The 24,165-nt window shown below is 38.0% G+C and overlaps 1 protein-coding gene and 1 long non-coding RNA gene across 3 annotated transcripts in view; both read right to left on the minus strand.

Annotated features, from left to right (window-relative positions):
- LOC134741657 (proton channel OtopLc-like) overlaps positions 1 to 24,165 on the minus strand; it is a 79,069-nt gene that overhangs the window by 30,928 nt on the left and 23,976 nt on the right. Inside the window, exons 1-3 of one of the 2 annotated variants that reach the window (XM_063674520.1) lie at positions 18,092 to 18,348; positions 3,762 to 4,010; positions 2,635 to 2,781 (exon numbers count right to left, since the gene is read on the minus strand). In XM_063674520.1, the coding sequence (XP_063530590.1) occupies positions 2,635 to 2,781; positions 3,762 to 4,010; positions 18,092 to 18,144 (449 nt within the window). In that variant the 5' untranslated portion in view covers positions 18,145 to 18,348. Of the gene's footprint in view, positions 1 to 2,634; positions 2,782 to 3,761; positions 4,011 to 18,091; positions 18,349 to 24,165 lie in introns of those variants that run through there. The other variant, XM_063674519.1, reaches the window with a different exon arrangement.
- LOC134741715 (uncharacterized) lies at positions 15,243 to 15,470 on the minus strand. Its single transcript, XR_010127897.1, has 2 exons — positions 15,440 to 15,470; positions 15,243 to 15,296 (listed from the first exon to the last, which is right to left on the minus strand). It is a non-coding gene; the product is annotated as an uncharacterized LOC134741715 (long non-coding RNA).

A 24,165-nucleotide genomic window follows, 5' to 3' on the forward strand; every position in this document is an offset into this window, starting at 1 on the left:
TAAATTTGGAAAAAAAAAACAACCCTGAGTCGGCGCCAAAAATAGTAGATTGTATAACAAGGGCATAAAGCGTTCCATTTTCATACGAGGCAATTTATTGGTCCGAGCGCAGTGAAGACCAATATAGTCGAGGATAAAAATGGACATTTATGCCTGAGTTATACACTGTACTTTTTACTTCGATTGTGAGTAAAATATACAAAAATATCCAATTTTGTAGGTTATTTTACCGTATTTATTCAGGACTAAAGAACTGAGATATTTTGTATTTTAGTTAAAATGTCATCATCCTTATTACCTAGGTAATAGAGCACCGCCGGGCGAGTGTGGCAAACCATTCGCCGCGCTCGCCCGGCGGTGCGCGAACATCTACCCTGCAGCAATTAATTTACTTACTTGGACTCTATTGCATTGCCTAGGTAATAAGGGTGATGACATTTGGACTAAAATACAAATATATCAGTCCTGCAATGGAATTTCGCTTGGTGCCCATAGAACGAAATGAAGTACATAGAAATATCTAATGACCTAACTCTCTTTTCTGTTGGTTTTTGGACCTGGCTGACAAAGTTGCGAAGTGCTTGCGAAGAAAAATAGTAAATTGTGTCACAAGGGAGCAAAATGACATATTTACGGCGAGGGCGTACATTGAATCCTGAAGGAAGCGAAGGATTCTATAATTGAATGCTGAGCGTAGCGAGGCATTCTAAAATAGAACCTTGAGCGTAGTGAGGGATTCAAGTGATAACGCCCAAGATGGAAATAATTTGCTACCATGTGACACATACTGTTTTTCACATCACCTATGAGGAAATTATTATGTTCCAAAATATTAATTACTTAAAAAAATAGTATGCAAAAAAGAAAAAAAATCGTGTCCTAGAACAGAAAAGTGCCATTTAGATCCCTCCTATCAGGGAAGAAAAGTGAATAAGCCCTTTTTCGAATAGGTGACGTGAAAACTAAACTTTAAGCGAAATTATTCCTAAATACAGTGACATAGACCCATCGGCATTCAGCCATAATTGAAAATTGTGTTAAATTGTGTTGAAACGGCTATTAAATTTATCAAAAACGAATTTATAAATGTCAGTATTTTCAAAATAAAACTCATTTATACCTACTTGGTTCATATGAATAAGTGACATAATAAAAAAAGCTCACGAGTGAGTTGTTTCAGAATCCATAACTCCCGCGGGAACAATATAGGCCTTTGTCCTTCAGTACACCTGCCTGAAATAAGATCTTTTCCCCTCACTAGCTCGGAAAGCCGTCTTTTATCCTTTAAAACAAGCGGGGAAAAACGCATTTTATCCACTAGTGGGGAAAGTAATTTGACCTTGGATGGAACGTGTTTAAGTAGCTTGACAGATAACAAAACGTAAAACGCTAATAATAATGGTTCGTTCGATATTAATTATTATTAAATAAATGGTTTGAGAATTTAATAAAAAATACCAGATTTAGCTGTATTTAATGATTTTAAGTCATAAACCTTAAAACTCCAGAATAAACGTTTGTTTTTTAATTATTATGTTAAATGTAATTCTGAACGCACAAGTTAAGTCGATGCAATTTCAAAACGCATCATTGACATTTCATACGTTCGCTCTCTTTGCTCGTGGTTCAACTATAGAATCCTTTCGCTTGCTCGTGTTTCAATTCCACACTCGCGGGTAAAATACAACTTTGCACCCTTGTATAACAAATAACTATTTTCGAGCAAGTGTGATGAAAATATAGGTATGAATTGAATATCCATGACTTCAGGGATAGCGATTATAGCGAATAATAAGGATTAATCTAACAAGTAATGAATTTGGTCGGGCGCAATATAGTACTTAAGACGAAAGTGCAGGACCCGCGCGAAATCGCCTTTTCATACAAACGTAGTCCTCATTTTCCTCTCTGGATATTAACATTATTGAAAATATTTTTATACTATTTGTTGTATATCAACTACAGCCCCTACGTTTGATTTTTTCGATTTTTTGTTATTATAAGTTAGGAGTATTTAAAAATTAGTAAGAAATCTGGTTTTCGCTCCTAATTTTTACAATAAGTAATATAAAAATCGAAAAAAGGTCAAACGTAGGGGCATAGCTATGGTTAATATACATCAAATTATGATGTAATAGTTATTTACGATACAAGTGCGGAAAAGAGGAAATTCGAAACGAGTGGCGATAAATTAAAACACGACCGCAGGGAGTGTTTTAAATCGACACGAGTTGCGAATTATGTGTGTGGCAAACGGCTAACCAGTACATCGACTTGCGGTATTTTTATACGAACGGGTTAGACTATTTTCTTGAAGGTTTATGAAGGCGACAGTTCATTCCACAGTATCGCGATGTATAGTATTGTACAGTGTTTTTCATAGAACATTCAACTAAAGAGCCTTAAAAGGAAATAATATAAAAGTATCTAGATGCAGTCTCTGTGAGAGCTCTCTAGACGCCGCTCTCACAAAGGCTTGTCGTAGTCAGTAGCTAAGAGGCATGCGAACTCCGCGAGGTCGCAACTCCGATTTCTAATTGGAAATTGCATTTTTACACAATAACGTCCTATTGACAAAAAGTTATAATTTGCTTCTCAAAAATAAGAAACGGAATTTTTAAGTCTTCCACTCACGCGCTGATAAGATGCACATGTGGTATGGTGGGCGAGGGGCGGATGTGGCGCGCGGGGGGAAGTGGGGCGTGCGCCGAGCCCGCGGGGTACAGCACCGGCTGCAGAGACAGCGAGCCGCCAAGGGACAGCGATGGAGGACTTGAACACCTGTAACAACTCATTATAATGTACTCTACAAGAATTTATATGAAGGAATATTTTGAATTAATTTTGGGATATTTCCCTATGATTCAAATTCACATATCGTTGAATACGGCCCAAAAGAGAGGGTTCCTATTTACATCATCCGTAAATTGTAACCATGATTTTCTCCGAGTTTACCCCCTATAATTCAGTTTTTACGCCTACCTGAGGCCCTTTTCGGAGTTCACTACAATGTCTACAATCTAGTTAGGCCTTCGATTTTATTCACAGTGGCGGGTAGGTGTACAAAATACATGATTAAAATTAAGATAATATATTTATCTTGAAAAACATATCAAAACTTGTTCCATTATTTTAGTAGCAATACCTTTGAATTGGAAATTTTTCAGAGTATTATTATCACTGAATCTTTCAATGGAATAATCTTATATTTAAAACGTAGGCTTAAGTTACATAGTTATAATTATGTGGAACAAATCACTGACCTCTTCTTGTAAAATACCTAGGTTACTTTTGAGTCATTGACTAATTTGTGTTTTATATTTATTTAAAGAAAGAAGCTTGCTATTTTATGAAATTTGTATTATGGGTATATTATGTATGTTGTGTTCTCACCAAAACAGGGGTTCACCTAAGTACTTACCTTTAGGTACACCTTAATTATTTATCAAAATACCAAAAAGTGTTTCTTTTAAACGGGCACTACGAACCTTAATAGAGTACAGATGAATTAATATGGATACCATGCTACTCCTCACCAGACCAGACATTAACACCTTGTGTTGTCATCAAAAGCAATGTCCCATTAGCAAAAGAACTTATTTAACTACTTAGGACCCCTGCATAAGCTAAGCTAATTGTTTTGCCTGGATATACATAATTTAAAATTACTTTTGATCCATATTTGTTTACTTTGTTTACAGGGGAACTGATAAGAAGGACGCGGATCTTAATAAAATTATTGCCGTAGTTAGATCACTTACTTCAGCGGTGACTCCATATGCACTCGATAAGATGAACAAGAAGGCGCGGGCTGCGAGTGAGGAGGCAGAGGCGGCGGACTGCTGTGCCGGCTCAGCGTCTCCGGCGACACCAGCGCAGCGCCCGCCGACGCCGGGCTCGGCAGTGGTGGCGCCGAGCCGCGACTAGGCTCGGACTCGCGGCTGGACTCGAACGTCGTGCGCGACACGTGAGACCCTCCCGACATGTTGTTTGCAGGGATCGAGTAGCAACTGTAACAAATGGACGACGCTTAATCATGCTGTCAATACCGCAACGCGACATCTGAGTAATGTTCTTGTGATAACTAATGATGTTCTCAGTAATCCTTCGCGTTGTGAAGGTCTGAAGGTGCCTATTTATGGACATTTTTGTCCGTTTTCAAATTAGTTTTGTTTAGTTCTTATTATGCAATCACACTTGTTTTCAGTTGGAAATCTCGAAAACAGATCTGAAATTCTGTATAGGGAGCGTGCATAAACTGTAGGGGGCAACACAGGAGACGTCAGATTTTTGGCACGAGGCGTAAATGTGTAGTTTATGCTTCCAAAGTAGCCCACAAGATGGCAGCACTTGCTTTGGCATGAAGTGTCAATGTACATGTGATGTACCAATGTTTATGGTTCCGATTCAGGCCACAAGATGGCAGACCCTCCAGCGCGCACGGTCCCTATAGTGTGTTATTAAGAGGCCCCAGTTTCATGCCAGGCCATTTGACGTTGGGGACTTTAAAATTCATTCATTCTAAATATTAATATATCTTACCTTATTAAATACTTTACAAAAAACGTACAAGTGCGAGTCCCACTCTCGGGCCCCAAGGGTTCAGTATATTAATGGCAGTATAAAGCGGCCAAGTGCGAGTCAGACTCGCGCACGAAGGGTTCCGTACCATTACGCAAAAAACGGCAAAAAAATCACGTTTGTTGTATGGGAGCCCCCCTTAAATACTTATTTTATTCTGTTTTTAGTATTTGTTGTTATAGCGGCAACACTAAAACCGTTCATGAGATACAGCCTGGTGACAGACGGACAGACGGACAGCGGAGTCTTAGTAATAGGGTCCCGTTTTTACCCTTTGGGTACGGAACCCTAAAAATTATCTACTTCCTACCTGTCCTGGCATTCTACATATACCAATATAGTTAGGAGTCGAAAATGTCGAAATCGACTCATGTCTTATTTGTGTATTTATGTAATTATAGACTTGTCACTATCACCGTCAGATTGATCAGAAAATTGTACATTAATGTTTGACGTATTGACAGCATTTTGACAGTTGAGTTATTAAAACCACTATTAAAACGGACACGTAATTTGGTACAAATTCCTGTAAAGTTTCCATCATTAAATTAAAATCAAATGTTACGCGAATTGAATAAAGAATTTCTAACCCAACGAAGATCCACCAATCGCATCGCAGACGCCGAACGCCATTTCCTCGTCCAATATCGTCTGGTTACTTTCTCAACCCTGTATTTACGGCACTCGATTGCGAAATGTGGGCTTTATTTTATTCAGAGCTAGGTTGCGTTTAGGGGATGAGACTAGTGAAATACGAGTTTGTGAAAAGCGTTCAATATTGCGTTCGATTTCCGGGCCCGACGAGTAGTAAACGGTTTATGTCGGATTACATGCAACGTTTATTTTAATCAGCCAATGCTGAATCGTTCTTTGGACAGAGCTCATGGGATCAAGCCGTGATCGCTTTGTGATGCGAACAACAAACAATATTACTCTTCAGGTGAGGGATTGTGACCAGTGTAATTAAGGCTGCGAGCAATTTAGTTTAATATTTCTTGTGGTCATTTCTTTCTTGTACATTGTATTAAATTAAATACTAAAACATACCTCATTTTATAAATATCGTGTACTGGAATAGGGTATTTGACTGTATTTAAAATAAATTATTTTATACCGTGCAAGAAATAAAGCACCAGAAGATTAATAGAGAAACGTATACAGCAGTTATTTTTAGACACTATTTCTATTTTAAAACCCGTATAAAACTAAGTAACTAAGGTAATTTGATCGTGACGTCACATGCTAGTGTTTCATATAAATTCTATAGTTGCAAATCGTTTTGACAGTTCGAAAAAAGAAACTGGTTTGACTAGTTGTCAAATACCCTATTTATTGGTTTCAACATGGACTTCCGGTTCGAGCGCCATCTTGATAGTTAGCATCGTGATTAATTACTTTGTTTTTTGCTTATTAATATTGTTTAAAGTGTAATATCGATAGCTTATTATACAGTAAACTAATGTGGTAGTGTGCAGTGAATGGAGAATTAATTTTGAAGCGCGTTTAACCACCATCTTGGAGTCAACGGCCGGTAGTCCACGTGCTTCTTGTAAAGACTAGCTATCGATTTACAAGAGCTAACAAATCACCGTACACTGTCTTGTACAACCGTACAATTTTTGTCGTTTGTAAACCTCTCAATACCTTGATACTGGCGAAATAGTCCCACTGGGCTGAAGCCATAATTTTAAAAGAAGAAGAAGAAGAAGGTTTCAACATAATTATGAAATTAAAACTGGTTTTTTTTTGTCCAGTCACGGGCAATATGGCGCCATTTATTTTAAAACAAACATAAATTAAAGAAACGTCAAATTTAAGCAACTCTATGCATAGAGCTCTATGACTCTTGTTTATGGGAAAAGTTGCCAGTGTTTAAAAACGAATGTATAATAAATAAGATTTGTGGTAAACGTCTCATTATAGGGTTGTTTACATTACAATGACATGCAATGACAGCTAATAATATTTGAAATGTGATAAAATCATTACTTATAAACCTACACACGAGCTGCTACCAAGAGTTAACACTTTTGTTTTGAAGTTTGTATATGACCTTTGATCCTTTGTGTAAAGGATGCTTCCGTGGGCAACTTTGTTATCTACGTATTCAGCACAGCGTCAAGAGCAAGAACAACCGTCTTGCAACACTAAGTTTTGGTAGAGGTAAGTTTATCGCTACACTGTCTTACACGCCGTTGAAACATAAGTAATTCATGTTTCAAACAGCAAGAAAAGGCTCTTACGTGATTATATTTAACCTTTGTTCTATAAAAAAGCAACGCGGCTCTCAGTCTCTTTAGATAAGCTATTCAGAATACCTAAAATCTCGTACTATTTTTAAACGATCTTATTGCCAGTTGTAAGCGTAATATAAACGTAACTAGAATCTCCTAAATACAGGAATCCCGTCCACTTTCCGTGCCACGTTTAACACAAATTGGATGAGGCATCGACCTTCTTGAAATGTGAGTAATTGAGTATAGGTACTTCACTTTTCTTTTTCTGCCGATTTTTTTGCTTCGAGGTCTACTTTGAATGTGTGTACGAGTTGTATTTTACAAAAGCTGTAGGCCCATAAGTCAACACAATATTATATAACGTTAAGACAATGTGCTTAAGAAAATATTAAAATATTTTTAATTACGATTCGAAAGTTTTTTTTTTATACTACGTCAGTGGCAAACAAGCATACGGCCCGCCTGATATAAAGCAGTCTCCGTAGCCTATGTACGCCTGCAACTCCAGAGAAGCCACATGCGCGTTGCCGACCCTAACACTCCGCACCCTCGTTGAGCTCTGGCAACCTTACTCACCGGCAGGAAGACAATAATACTAAGGTATCCCCAGTTGGGTTCTGCTCTAGATCTGGAATGACATCCGCTGTGCTGTGCCCTACCACACAAAGCGAGATAACATTGACCTTACCTTCTTTTGGACGTAGTTTCCGGGTTTTGTGTGCCTGTTTTCATAATACGAATTAAACATGGCATTTAAGGCTATAATAGGTTGAATTTAAATCGGTATTTACGATCCGGTAAACACTAGTAATGGATATTGATATTACAATATCATTGACCGAGCGTTAACGAGGGTCTTGGTTTCAGCTTGCGTAAACATGCTTTCGTATAATATCCGGATGTTTTCCTCTGCAGGTCGCATTTATTAACCCATTCGCGTGAAATTTTGTTAGCAGATTCGGTAGTTAAGACGAAAGTGGGAACCCGCGCGAAATCGCCTTTTCATACAAACGTAGAAACGTAGTCCTCGGTTTCCTCTTTGGAGATTAACATTATTGAAAATAATTTGAGACAATTTGATGTATTATGAACTACAGCGAATTTTTAATTATTGTAAGTTATGAGCATTTAAAAATTTGTATGAAATGTGTTTTTCGTTCCTAATTTATACTATAAACAAAAAATCTAAAAACGTCAAATGGGGCATGGCATAGTTATGGTTCATAATGTTCATATACTTCAAATTATGTAAAAAAATATTTTCCATAATGCCAACATCCAGGGAGGAAAATGGGGACTACGTTTGTATTCAGAAACTGCCGTCCTCCTTCCTCTAAACCTCCTAAGGAGGAGGAGGATTTGTAAGGAGGATACTTATCCTCCTTACAAATTTTATCTACTTAGATAAAAAAATTATGTCGTTTAGTTTTTTCGGTAAATGTTTAAAATTGCGGAAATTAGCCTAAAGAGCTTAAGCGGTTCTATGGCATTTAAGGGTCTCCGGCAAGCTCGGTTCTCCATACAAACGTAGTTCCGCCCTCATTTTAAAACGACTAGTAGCTAGATTGCTCTAGAACTTTGTACTTACAATAGGATAAGGTATATCTATGTCTGTAATTAGTTTAAGTAGCTTCATCTGAATTTAAATACCTTATAACCCAAGAAAATTTAACAAACCTGCGGAAATAATTCGTGTAGTTTTGAAAATTGGTATAGTTATATCTTGTGGTGTCCAGATGAACATACTAAAAGTCCTCGGGGTTGGAGGTTGTGCTGAGGGTGTAGGAGGGGGTTGAAGGTACCTTTTTTCAGATTTTTGCTCGTATCTCGAATATCTGTACAAATAGCATTATAATTACTTCGAACCAAAGTTTCTACATAATATTTTCTACAAATTAGGTTATATTTAAGTTTAAGTTAACAAAGAGATAAAACGTAGACGATATAAGAAAACGTCGTTTTTTCGTAGTTGTTCATCATAACTGAAATTTTTAGTATAGAGTAAGCAAGTTTAGTCAGCTAAAAATAAAAATAAACCGGCCAAGAGCATGTCGGGTCATGCTCAGTGTATGGTTTCGTACTTCCGTAGTTACCCGCCCGGCAAAATATACTTTTTGCAAAAACTCAAAAATGGCTTAACCGATCAGGTTTGCTATTTTTCTTGAAAGCCTTTTTAAGATTTACTTTCACGATTTTTTTTCATATTTTTTGGACCCATGGTTCAGAAGTTAGACGATGGTCGAGAAATGGGGATGAATTATTTTTTTGCTTCAACCCTATAGTTTCGGGTGTCATTGGATAGGTCTTTAAAAATGAATATGAGTCTTTAAGAACATTTTTTTGATAAACGTAATATTTCCGGAAATATTCGCTCTGAAAGAAAGAAAATATGAAAAAAATCGTGAAAGTAGAGCTTAGTAAAGACTAATGGAAAACTATAGCGAATTTAAAAGTGCTTGTTGCTAGGCCTATTTGAATAAAGAATATTTTGACTTGACTTGACTTAACTTGAACCTGATCGGTTCAGCCGTTTTTAAGTTTTTGCAGAAAGTATATTTTGACGGATGGGTAACTACGGAACTACACTGAGCATGGTTCGACATGATCTTGGTTGTTTTTTTATTATATTTGATCAGCTGGTCACTAAGCTTAACTAAAATTTGAGTTATGATGAACAACTACGAAAAAACGACGATTTCTTAAATCGTCTATTTTTTATCTCGTTGTTAATTTAAACATCCTGTAGCTCGTAAAGTATTGACCGTAGAGTAGAAATGAATATGACCTAATTTGTAGAAAATTTTATGTAGAATCTTTTGTCTGAAATAATTATAATGCTATTCGTACAGATATTCGAGATATGAGCAAAAATCTTTAAAAAAGGTACCTTCAACCCCCTCTTACACCCTTAGCACAACCCCCACCCCCGAGGACTTATTAGTATGTTTATCTGTAGTACACCACGAGGTATAACTATACCAATTTTCAAAACTACACGAATTATTTCCGCAGATCGCCCATTTTCGGCTTAATTTGACGTAGCTAATAGTTAAAAAAATACAGCTAATTTAAGTTTTTCATACAAAACTTGTTTTTACTCTATTTCGTTTGTTTTATAAACTGCAGCTATATAAACTAATTTCAGACCTAGTTATACCTCATGTCATTGTATGTGCAAAGTTTCATTACAATCCAACACGTAGTTCTAATATGAGAGCGGAACTACGTTTGAATGGGAAGATGCAATTCGGCCGGGGTTGCCGGGGACTCTTAAGAATAAATGATTGTGAGTTCGCTGTGATAATGATTAAACAAAGTAAGCATTATTATTTTTTGTTTAAGCTTACAGAGCCACTAGTGTAGAGATTAAACGTTAGTCGACAGTAGGTCAATGGGCACTAACTACATAATGCATACTCGTCGTAAGTATAAGAATAAGAATAATTCATTTATTCATGGCAAACTACTTTTCATACTTAAACGTATTACAAAGAAAAAGTATATTTAAAACAAAAAGTATATAGTTTACCACGAAATGGTCCCGCCTCAGCATAATGCTAACCCTAAAGTCAGCGCTGGTCTTCCGGCTAGACTATTTGTTAGTCGTATCACAGCAGCGAATTAGAAAGTGTGCGTTGTGCTTTTTTTGACACTGTATCAAATTAATACTAAAAACAGGTTTTTTTTAATATGTAGGTACTCGTAGTTTACATAAGTAGGCATTTCAAATTTTAGGCGAGGCTTTTTTTGTTCAACTTAAACCCCATTGAATAGTTACTTTTACAATGACAGGGTAAATAATAATCCGACCATCCTGTCTGCATAACAACTAATTGAAATGTTGGTAGGGTGGTCAAGATGGACGTCTAAAAACGTCAATAAAGAACATCCTCTCCCATGGTAGAATTTGTTTCGACATCCAGACGCGAGTTCTGACAAAAACAATATTATAGTCTGGTACAAACTGGCTAACCCGCTCGTTATCAACTACGCTAGCGCAGCTATATTACGTACCTTGAAAACAAAAGGTATATACCCACATACAGCGGTTAGAAAATATTGAATATTTCTGAAGGTGATTAGTTAAATTGATTGTGCAACATGGGGCGTAAGTTAAATATTGCAAACGAGAGTATAGTTAAATCGGGACGGCTTGCCGGAGCGATTTATAGACTCGAGTATGCAATATTATTACGCTCCGAGTTACACACAATCACACTTGCGATACAAAAATGAAGTATAATGACAAAAAACTGTTAATTATAATACTAGAAATTTCATAACTCCCTAGGGAAAACGCTTTCTCTATAGTTCCCGCTAAGCCTGCGTGCAATTCCACATTTACTGAGCGAGTGTGATGAAATAGTAGATTGTGTCACAAGGGAGCAAAATGACATATTTACGGCGAGGGCGTACATTGGATCCTGAACGAAACGAAGGTTTCTAAAATAGAATCCTGAGCGTAGTGAGGGATTTAAGTGTTAACGCCCGAGGTGAAAATAATTTTGCTACCATGTGACACATACTGCTTTTCACATCACCTATGTGGAAATTATTATATTCCAAAATATTATTTAACCAAAAAAATAGTATGCAAAAAAGAAAAAAAATGGTATCCTAGAACAGAAAAATGCCACTTTGCTCCCTCTTAGCAGGGAAGAAAAGTGCCACTTTGATCCCTCCTAGCGGGGAAGAAAAAGCCCTTTTTCGAATAGGTGATGTGAAAATTAAATTACCCGTAGCCCGTACCTACATACGCATCATATTGATGCTATACATATAATAGGTAATTTTGTCTTGGCAGTGAACGAGAACGATATTAAGGAGGCAGACAGATTAATAAATTCATAAGGAAGTGTATTTTCATCTGAAGACACATTGAATAGTTATAGTCTCATGTAAACGTTTTGGTGTTAAACTGTAAGTGTTTATATTAAAATAAATAAATGAAATTATATGAAATACTGTTTAGAGGCAGAATTCCTATCTATGTAACAAGAAAAGACAAAATTGTTTTTATTTAAACCCAAAAACAAAGTTCAAAAATTAAAACCCGACTAGTCTGTGCGGAAAGAGAAGCGTCATGTATGTATGTTGGTTCCCTTAGATACACGAATCTTCTCCACTCTTTTTGATTCCACTAGAATGCGCGCAGCGCACTCCATACAACGGGCGTGGCCCGACTTTTCTAGTGTGTAAGTATTTAAATTATTTTTGTATCCATACCAAGCGATCAAACAGAAAGCATAACCCTCCCTTTGCTATGCCGTAGTACATGCAAGAAAAGTGAATCACCCATAGCTAAGTCGATAAATATTATAAGTGTATTCCACAAGCGTCACACCCGCTGCCGCTGGCACTCGACCCGGCCCGTAGTGTCTGGTGTCGTAGCGCTCGCTTTCGTTGGCACGCCGCCGCCGCCGTGATCAATGGACGCTACGTCTGCAGGGCTGTTGTTGCCACCACTTACAGGACTTTTGACTTTAGAAACAAGGAGCGGCTTTCAAATTCAAAAATCCAACTTGATATCGATTATAGAACTGTCAAGACAATTTAGTTTAGATTCGGATCAAGCTAATTCCGCATGGCATTTGCAATGACAAAGTGTGGCGATGTCATCATTAATATCTAATTGATATAAAAATATGTTGTATTCAAATCGGTGCAAAGTTAGCTTACGACTCAGTTTTTTTTCTGGGCCTGTAACAAGCGCAATAAATTTCGACTGTTGCTCCTCGAACTGGCCAATATTTGTTCAGTGACTTTAGTTTACACTTTAATAAGAATAATAAGATAAGATAATCATTTATTTCATTTCAATCTTAGTTGGTAAATACATAGTGATTGAGTCATCCTATTAGGTATGACGGTTAGAAGTACCTGGTATGAAGTCAGGTCAGAAGACCTCGCTCTTCCAGATTACTTTTTAAAAAATCTATACTAAGAGAAGTTAATTAACATTATACATAATGTTATGTATAATTATTTTGCGAGTTTATATTAAGTTCCTTATTTATCATGTTATATATAATTGCAGGTTAATAAGAAGCAATGTATTGCGAAAGTGTAAGGTGTGTAGCTGTAGGAAACGCTGTAGGTGTAAACAGTGTAGGGTAACTGGGTCAAAATTATTTTCGGTGTCTTGTTTTTTGTCTCCAAAAATGTGACGGAGCGGAGCTTTTTGTAAGGGGTGAAATTTGCAATAGCACTCAACTTTATTTATTGCAGATACAGAGTGACAGTATTTTAATGATACTGATCATAACAAGACAACGAAAATAATTTTGACCCAACTAATAAGCGACGTTAATTAGACTGATGTTAGCGTACGTTGAAAATAATATTTCATTTGTATGAAAATATAAAAATGATAATGAGTTCATAATGTTTGAAAGTTGTTGTTCGGGTGGGACTATTTGATCGGTAAGCAGTGAGAATACACAATTAAAGTCTACGTCTACGTTCAACGTAGTAACAGAGTTCTTTGTTTTCCCTCCTGGTTCACTGCTGGCTGGTTAGGAATCTTGTTTTGTTGATTTTTTTTCTTATGTTTCTTTGATTTTGTCTTACGAACGGCAGCTAGTAACTGCCTTTTGTTCCTCATTAGGTATGTTAGGTATCGATAAAAGGCCTCTTTTTTAGTCAGTATTTCTATTTAGGTAAGGTAGGCTATATTAATATTCATACCCTACATAATAATGCTTAGGTATTTTATAAGTAGGTATTAGGCACCAATCTAACCCTGTATAGAACAGAGTGTGAAAGTGTCACCATAAAAAAACAATCAACGATAAAAATTACAAATTTCTATAGAAACAATATGATGTTAACAATATCACTTCCTCTTGTGTCAAAGTCTAACTTAAGTGAGTTAAGGTATATATAAAATAAAAATATGCTAAAAATATATAATTATCTAGTATTCTTTCTAATATGTGGTATTCTACGATACGACTCTGCATTGAAAGAGTACATAGTTTGTTTAATTTGGGCCACCAGTGGTTTTGCATCTATCCGCAGAACTAGATTCCCATCAGCATTCAAATTATCAACAAACTTATGGTGCTCTATCATTGCCTTAATGATAGAGCACCATACAGTTGATTATCATTATCTTTGGCTTATATATAGCACCGCATCACTCGTTATCTTAGGATTTTCCTCAAAACAAAAGACTCTACAAAAGTGTTGTTTTTACACTTTTTACCACGTGAAATATCCACATATTCTCACTTTTACTTTAGCATTCCTGCGAGATACCGACGCCTTGTTTATCTTGGAGGTGTACAAAGGCTTTGCTTGAAACAAAACAGTCCGAGTGAGCATTCTCCAGTTCCTCTGAGAATTTCTAATAAAAAAGTCTACACAAGAAACTAGAAAAAACAAAGTCATTTGTTTCTATTTGCTGGTTAGTTGGCGACGGGAATACAAAGCACATTTTATTATTATCAAAACATATTAAACCATTGCCTCTTATCCAAGGAAATAAAATAAATAAATAAATTACTTTGAAAACTTGGTGTTTGGTATACAATGTATAATTTGAACAACAATAACAACAGATTTTGCTACTACGTGGCATTTGGCCACGGCTAATGGGAGCCTGGGGTCCGCTTGGCAACTAATCCCAGAAATTGACGTGGCACTAGTTTTTACGAAAGCGACAGCCACCAGACCTTCCAACCCAAAGGGGAAACTAGGCCTTATTGGGATTAGTCCGGTTTCCTCGCGATGTTTTCCTTCAACGAAAAGCGACTGGTAAATATCAAATGATATTTCGTACATAAGTTTCGAAAAAATCATTGGTACGAGCTGGGGTTTGAACCTGCGACCTACGGATTGCAAGTCGCACGCTGTTACCGCTAGGCCACCAGCGCTTTTATTTTCCAGAGATGTATCTGTATATAGGACAATAAAATTAAACTGTTGCAGACACTTCAGAACGAGAAAAGTAATCCAGTGTGGCAGATACTTTTGGCGCGTTGTTTCATACGCTATTATTCATGCTGACTGTACCTACCCGTGCAAAGGAAAAATTCTAAAATTGAACCCCAAGCGTAGCAAAAGTGTCATCTTGAGCATTGCGAGAGTTTCAAGGCACGAGAGTAAACCAATTTCCATCTCATCAGCTCGAACAAGGGTACTTTGCTGCTTAAAAACAGTGAGAAAAATGCGAATTTGCTCACAGAGTGAGACAAAACGACACTCAAGTGACCTTTATATTCGAATGTCATTTCAACGTGCGGAGTCCGCAATTCGGACCGTATATTAGTTTTTTTTTTCCTAAAGTTGTCAATAGAATTGTCAATTAATGTTTCTTTCGTTTTATTATTGTATTTTATGGCGGTAATCAAAGTTAATTGTCAGAATACCTTATGAAAATATGAGTAAAAAAGTGATGAAGAAGGATTACATTTTTTCAGGTTGTATTTTTCCTTCCAAATATGTTCTTACTGCTGAGGTGAAAAATCTTGTGTACTACACGATATCAAAGTTATTTACATCTCGTGCGTTTTTGAGTCCCTTGCTACGCTCAAGTTTCTAATTTAGATTCTAAATTAGATATTATAAAATCTTTCGCTTGCACGGGACTCAAAATAAGCACTCTGAGAAATATCAACCTTTGCTCTCTTGTTGTACAAATAACTATTTACTATATAGTAAAAATCACAAAAATGTGAGGATAATACTAATTGTAAAACGAGACGAATCAAATCCAAATACTTAATTTTCAGCATTCACAATCACTTGAAAGTCAGGGGCCCTATTCGAGATGCACAACTGTCAGTTTCGGCTTCAACATCAGTTCAACAGTGGAATGAATCATTTGTTCATCAACTGTGGAAAGTATCATTTGGTTGTACACCAAAACTCATTCATTGAAAAAATTATGCAACAAAAATCAACTTTGTTTTCTTACTACTATACGGTTTAAAATGGCTCTGAACTCTGCGTGGTTCGGTTTGGTTTCGTTGTCACCTAACTGTGGATTGCTAATGTCAAATTTACCTATTTGACAACACACGATTTCTTCCATTCAACTGAAGTTCAACACGAAACGTCACTTAACGCATGTCGAATACCGCTCCTGTTCTATTAGCCAACATGAGGAAACAACTCATGAACTAATTTAATAACTTGGCCAGTTGTGGATGAAATGCAACTTTCTCATCAGTTTTTGAAGAATAAAGAAAGCTTTTACGAGCTGGTGTAGTCAAAAACAATTTTAGTTACCGTAAAATGGGGTGAGTAGGAACAAAACTGACATTCAAACCTCGATAACATTTTATTTTTACATATGCAAACTGAATGGTGTATATTATAAGTGTTCCGGACGTTTGTAAAAAGTTTATATTTTATTTTGGGTAGTTCCATTTCATAACTTTGACGATAAACAGGAAATCCCACCTCACCCCGTAGTCCCTCGTAATTGGGGTGGTGAGATCGGTTTTCATACAAAGGTGATTTTGGAAGATTGTTGGATCGATATTTTTATTATTATGAGTAATTACTATAGCTCCATTTTAAATTGGAATACATTATTTTTGTAGCAGTAGCCTTAAAATCCCATCTCACCCCCCTTTCATACCTTCTCTCCCCATTCATAGCCCAACTCTCCCCGCGAACCCTACTCAACCCATTTTACGGTACTACCTACATGTCGCTACCCACCTATCGCTAAACAATACCTTTTGTAAAAACGTCATTAATTTCACTCAATTATAGGCACATTTGCGTCGCTTTACGCGTTAGTGTCGCTGCAAGTTGCCTACAAAATAATGCGCATGTTTAGCCCTCCGTTTCTCTTTGAAGTTTGTGAGCGTTATGAGTGTACTGAGCATAGCTTATGTTAATGGAAGCATACCATTGTTTTCCTCTTGAATTTAATTTGCACAGTACTTGAAAACGCTACGATGGATGCCCTAACCACCAATATAAGGGTAAAACCACATAAGAGCAATAAACAGGTAAGAGTCAAGGCTTAGTTAACTCTGCACCGACTTTGACAAAGAGTAGAAGTCATATTTTCATAGAAATTGAACGTTTATGGCTGTGCACTATTTTACTGCAGTCTATTCAGAGTTAGCTTGGTCTGGCTCTAAAAATATTAAAACATTTTTCTTCGTACTCTAAGAACAATTTAAATTATTTTCTATGAAAATATTTTAATTTGTGTTTTTTTTTCAAGTAGACACACTACTATTTAAACTATAAACTAAAAATAAACCAGCCAGCTCCAGCAGCAGCTCAAGCAGTTCCAGCTCTGGACACTGGAGGCTTTGGTCATTTTTTCCTTCGTATATGACATTTATTTTCAGTTTATTTTCCTTCGTGTTTATGTCTATAAATTCATTACGTATACGTGATATCATTGCAAAATGCAGGAAGGGATTCAATTGGTTGTCAGGTAGCTATGGGCCGTGTAACACGAAAAATTACCGCCTACGAGCCGGACGAGAACACCATTTATTTCATTACCATAGGAATGACCCGTCGCGTGAACAAGTCACATTTTGTTGAATTTTATAATAATTAATCGCGGCCACCCCTGTGCTGTCAGCGCGTTGTAAGGTAGCGGTCGACGAACCCGGATTTAGGACGACCCAGTGTTTACAACTGTACAAAATACAGGAAGTAGGGCGAGGGACGCCCTCACCTCACCTCACTAACGAATCATTTCGCACCGATCTGTCACCTTGTCATTCCCGATTAATGTCATTTTCATTTACGGAGGGCGGAAAAGCAACAAGTTTATGTAAATACCAAAGAGGATATAATAGGATAGAGCGGTACTGTCATAGTAAATTTTGTAATCACAGTGAATTCACTGCCATCTATCGACACACTTTAAAACTAAAAATGAAGATTTTAAAATACGATAAAATTTATTTAAATATGGATAAATGATTTTTTTTATTTGCATTAATTATTTTTATACGATTTTGACCCATGTTCCTTCACTGATAAGCGTTAAAATTGTTAAATAACAAACGAAACCGTCAACGCCCTCTATACGAGAGTAGGCCAAAGGTAATGGCGCCATCTGATCGAGAATCAAATTTTCGTGATTTTCGAGGCACGTTTTTTCCTTAGACTGCATCCGTCTATTACGGAGTTATATCTATCTTTGGTAAATACGCATTGTGTCGCATGCATAGCAGAAATGTCAAACGTAGTAATAATCATACTCGACCGGTATTGTGAAGTTTGATACTATGAATTTATATATCGTTAATAGCACAGTACGAGTTCTGAATTAAAAAAAACTCAACCTTTCCTCGGGTGGTACTTCATTGTCGATTGCTATGGACTCGGTGATCTTCATTGCGAAACACTTGAGTTTGCACTTTTTAAGCACCGAACAGAACACTCACATAGTTAAATACTATAACTATATTTTATATGTGCGTTATAGAAAAGCCTCAAGAAAGCAGACTGACCGTGAAATAAAATTTTACTTTGAATTGTTTTCCGCAAGCAACATGCGTCGCGACCCGGGGGAAGCACTGATCTAATACAATGATACCACGGCTCTGGATTGCTGCAATTTCATACTGTGATAGCAGGCATGGGGGCGGGCTAAAGAGGAGACTGGCTCTCAAGCGAAATTGGAAAATAACCACTTAATGATAGCGCATTGACGAGACTCCCAAATCATAGTCCAGCTTAGCAATATCATCAAAATACAAATGTCAAAATATACGGAATGCCAAATCTGTGTAATCTGTATGAAAGCTAACTTATTCGATGATTGCTTTGTGGGTACATCGTTGTATCTTTTTTTATATTAGTTACTGTAGCTGCAAAATGCTCGCTAAAATATCACAGACGAGAAAGCTCGAGAGGAAGCAGGGATAATGTATTTATTATGTCTATGGATTCCCTGTGTCATTACTCAATCTGTACCTACAAACGTATAGCATAGATTTATTGGACTTTAATGGGCTTGCGAGACGCGTTAGGGGAACGTTGATAGGATGTCACCGATATCCCGGATAACATGGCACTGCGCAGTTTTTTGCAGCAAACCTTTTTGATTACACTACGTTCACCTTTTATTGATTAGAAATAAATGGTGTACCACTGCGCAAAAAGCAAAATTTATTACTACAAATTAGATATATATTATTTTTAAAGTGTTAATTTATCTCACTTATCAGTGCCTACGTGTTACTTTTCGGGGTTAACTTTTGGTATGTTAGCTAGTCTAATGTTAAGCTGAATAAAGTGTCATATTTTGTATACTGTTCAAGTTAGATGAACCAAACAATAGTAGATTGTTAACCAAGGGATGAAAAGCACTCATTTCTGCTGAGGTGTTTTGGCGCTCGAACGCAGTGAGAGCGCCAATAGTCCGAGGCAGAAATGATGCCTTTCACCCGAGTTAAACACTCTACTTTTCATTTCGAATACGAGAAAAGTAAAATGCATGTATTTTGTTAAAAACATGGCTAAGTATACATTTTTATAGTATTTCTTGAGGGTACTTTCAATTAACAATTCAGGCAAAAGTATCGTTATTTATGGAATGGAGAGTCAAACATCAAAATGGAAATTTTATAACAAATCCATTTAAACTCAAATTTCAATTGCGTATCGTAACAAAATTAAAAAAATCGTACTTCGAACGTGAAATGCTCTAGTGCAGACACGTATCATTTTCTGCGCACCTTTTAGAACAACAATGACTCTCTTTCAGAGCATGAGAAATGAAAAATTATATTTGACAATAATAAAATAGACTACAAAATGCATATTTTTAACTTGCATCATGTCCTTATACTGCATTATAAAAAAAAACATATTTTTTTTTCTTTTAATTTTTTTTTTACTTTTCGCGGAGGGTACTGTAGCATCTCATACCTGGGTCCTAACTCCCAGTCCTTACTCCCACGGGCTGATGCTCTGGATTCTCCAATCGGCTATAATTCCTTAACGCTTTTGCGTTCTCTTTCTGTCTGATTCTCGTCTTCCAAATTACTCCCTGAAACTTTTGATTTAAAATGTTTTACTTTCTGGCTATCATTTCTAAATTCTCCCTAAACTCCTTCTACCCTAATACGGCCCTGACCCGTCCGGTTACTTACCTTGCTGTTTTTCTAATCACTTCATGTTTTTATAATAATTTCGAAGCTAATCGACCTAAAATTCACTATAAATTTTCCTTGACATATTTGTTTCTTTGTTTTGACATTATCCGTCAAACTAATAATTTACTCTAAATTCCTTAGCATGAAGTTTAGGTCGTATAGTTTTCAAGTAGTTTGTTCTAAATTTTATCTAAAAATTGTTACTGGTGAACAAATATTTTCAAATATTTTCAAAAATAATAACAAAGTAAACAATAATTCTAGAAAATGTTATCGCTAGCTATATAAGCGGCCCAGCGGACATCTGAATTCAGTTTGCTTCTAGTTCCCAACAAAGGAACATCAGTTGTAAGGGTCCGTGCGGGGCCAAGCCAGGCCCCGCACCATCAAGAAACCCTCGATCGCGCTCATTAAAAGGTTACCTGTGTTCCTGGCGAAGTCTGGCGCTCTCTGCACGCACCCAAGTCCGGTGGTGCTTTGCAGTTGCTCTAGCGGAGCGCCTCGTCTCCTAGGCGCGCGCTATCGGCGCGCCTCGCCTCAACAGGCGCGTGCTGTCACCGCGCCTCGCCCGCTATCGGCGCGCCTCGCCTCAACAGGCGCGTGTTGTCACTGCGCCTCGCCTCTTTGAAGAGCGTGCTTATCAGCGCGCCTTACCCAGCGCGCCTTACCGTGCGCGCGCTATCAGCGCGCCTTACCCAGCGAGCCTTACCGTGCGCGTGCTACCAGCGCGCCTTACTGTGCGCGTGCTGCCAGCACGCCTCACCTTTGCGCGTGCTATCTGCGCGCCTTACCTTTGCGCGTGCTATCTGCGTGCCTTACTCTTGCGCGTGCTATCTGCGCGCCTTACTGTGCGCGTGCTACCAGCGCGCCTCACCTTGCGCGTGCTATCTGCGCGCCTTACCTTTACGCGTGCTATCTGCGCGCCTTACTGTGCGCGTGCTACCAGCGCGCCTCACCTTGCGCGTGCTATCAGCGCGCCTATCCGTGTGCGTGCTCCTGCCTTGCACGTGCTATTAGCGCGACTATAAACTTTATTTTATTCTTTTTGTAATTTAAACCATCTGTAGCGTGTCATATTTAGACAATAGCCGTTAAATAAAGAACCTACCCCTGTTATATCTATCTTTTCCTTTCTACCTCCTCACTCCCAGCTCCGTTACTCACTCCTCCAATATACGTGGAGGAGGGAGTAACGTGACAGTTTTGGCGCCCAACTTTAAAATTTACCGGCTTTCTTAACCCACTAAATTCTAAATTATAGACAGAATCCGTGTCTTTAAATCTTAAATAACTTTTCGGCCTCTTTCTGTTTAATTTTCTATTTCCTTAGTCAATATGGCACGTTTTTTAGATTATCTTATTATAGCAATCAGACTAGATAGCTACTTTTTTTATCACTTTTATTTCTAATGATGTATTTTTATAGGTCTTTAACTTTATAATAATTGTACTTCTTTTACTCTTCAGCTCAGCCCGTCCTCCTCCTCCCCTTTGTCCTTCTTCAAGCTCGTTTTCATTCTTCATTAACTTCCATTTTACATTTCTTTCATTTTGTGTGAGTGTGTCATCTGTAGATATTTCTTCATATTCTTGGGTGGCTTAATAAGCCAGGTGCCCTTCTTTTTCTTTTCTTCACCCTGCAGAGCGGTAGTCCAACTCTGAAGAAAAAAATAAGCCTTATGGTCAAACACTACTTTTTTTTACTCTACTGTGGTAGGTCTACCCCTACCACAACCTAGAAGTAGGTTCTACCCCTACTCTCTATTCTCGTCGGCTCTAAACCGACTAGAACTTGTACATAAACTTATTTTCGCGGAGCGGCTGACTACTCCCTTAAAATAAGCCTTAGGTCGTTCATTATTATCTTATTATCTTTTCCAGTGGAGCGGCTGACTACTCCCTTCTATAAAGAAGCCTCAGGTCATAGCGAGGACTTCTTAGGAGTGTGCGTCATAGAGCGTGAACCACATCCCCTTCCTTTGCCAGAGACTTATGAATGCGTGATTATGACAGGCGATGTATGAGTGCAGGGAAGTTCCTCGATCTATTCATCTTCTTCTCCATTATATCACTCATCCTCTCATTCCATTTATTCATCCCCATTAACGAGCTTGCTCTTTCTTTCTTCTGACTTACCTACCTACTTAATTACTTACCTACCTACTTACTTACTTACTTACTTACCTACTTACCTTACTTCCTTTACTTTCCCCTAAAAACTTAACTCTTCACAAAAAAAAAAACTTTTCCGTTTAAGATTACGACAAAGTTTTTTTTCCGTGGTTTTTGGGGTAATGTAGCATCTCATACCTGGGTCCTAACTCCCAGTCCTTACTCCCACGGGCTGATGCTCTGGATTCTCCAATCGGCTATAATTCCTTAACGCTTTTGCGTTCTCTTTCTGTCTGATTCTCGTCTTCCAAATTACTCCCTGAAACTTTTGATTTAAAATGTTTTACTTTCTGGCTATCATTTCTAAATTCTCCCTAAACTCCTTCTACCCTAATACGGCCCTGACCCGTCCGGTTACTTACCTTGCTGTTTTTCTAATCACTTCATGTTTTTATAATAATTTCGAAGCTAATCGACCTAAAATTCACTATAAATTTTCCTTGACATATTTGTTTCTTTGTTTTGACATTATCCGTCAAACTAATAATTTACTCTAAATTCCTTAGCATGAAGTTTAGGTCGTATAGTTTTCAAGTAGTTTGTTCTAAATTTTATCTAAAAATTGTTACTGGTGAACAAATATTTTCAAATATTTTCAAAAATAATAACAAAGTAAACAATAATTCTAGAAAATGTTATCGCTAGCTATATAAGCGGCCCAGCGGACATCTGAATTCAGTTTGCTTCTAGTTCCCAACAAAGGAACATCAGTTGTAAGGGTCCGTGCGGGGCCAAGCCAGGCCCCGCACCATCAAGAAACCCTCGATCGCGCTCATTAAAAGGTTACCTGTGTTCCTGGCGAAGTCTGGCGCTCTCTGCACGCACCCAAGTCCGGTGGTGCTTTGCAGTTGCTCTAGCGGAGCGCCTCGTCTCCTAGGCGCGCGCTATCGGCGCGCCTCGCCTCAACAGGCGCGTGCTGTCACCGCGCCTCGCCCGCTATCGGCGCGCCTCGCCTCAACAGGCGCGTGTTGTCACTGCGCCTCGCCTCTTTGAAGAGCGTGCTTATCAGCGCGCCTTACCCAGCGCGCCTTACCGTGCGCGCGCTATCAGCGCGCCTTACCCAGCGAGCCTTACCGTGCGCGTGCTACCAGCGCGCCTTACTGTGCGCGTGCTGCCAGCACGCCTCACCTTTGCGCGTGCTATCTGCGCGCCTTACCTTTGCGCGTGCTATCTGCGTGCCTTACTCTTGCGCGTGCTATCTGCGCGCCTTACTGTGCGCGTGCTACCAGCGCGCCTCACCTTGCGCGTGCTATCTGCGCGCCTTACCTTTACGCGTGCTATCTGCGCGCCTTACTGTGCGCGTGCTACCAGCGCGCCTCACCTTGCGCGTGCTATCAGCGCGCCTATCCGTGTGCGTGCTCCTGCCTTGCACGTGCTATTAGCGCGACTATAAACTTTATTTTATTCTTTTTGTAATTTAAACCATCTGTAGCGTGTCATATTTAGACAATAGCCGTTAAATAAAGAACCTACCCCTGTTATATCTATCTTTTCCTTTCTACCTCCTCACTCCCAGCTCCGTTACTCACTCCTCCAATATACGTGGAGGAGGGAGTAACGTGACAGTACATCTACAAAAAAATATGCATGAGTAGCCACTAATACCCACTATATACACATATAAAAATATTTGCATAAATCTTCGTGCGTCATGTCAAAAAAAAAACATTATCGAACAAGTATAGTTACTAGCATAGTATATAAATAAAGTACCAGTGCAGTGTGAAGATAAGTTAGTGTGTAGGTATACAATCTCTTCTAATAAACCTATTTATAATGCATCGACGATGACATGTCAACATTTGATAATATTTGACACATAATATTATCTGCATTTGTTTTTTGCATTTAAAGCAGCCTCTTGCCCACTTTTTATGCATTTTTTCTTCCCATCCATATTTTTTAATGTTTTTTCACAAGACTGACACAATGTTTCCCACTTGGTCCCTTCCAAGTAGTTATTCGTTTTGTCCATTTTTCATCTGGCATCCTCGCGATGTGAACTGCCCACTGCCATTTGAGTCTTAGTGAGTGCTCGAGAGCGTCAATTACTTTAGTTTTTTCTCGTATATTTTTGTGACGTA

Source organism: Cydia strobilella, chromosome 5 (genome assembly GCF_947568885.1).
Source record: "Cydia strobilella chromosome 5, ilCydStro3.1, whole genome shotgun sequence".
Classification (NCBI taxonomy): Eukaryota; Metazoa; Arthropoda; class Insecta; order Lepidoptera; family Tortricidae; genus Cydia; species Cydia strobilella.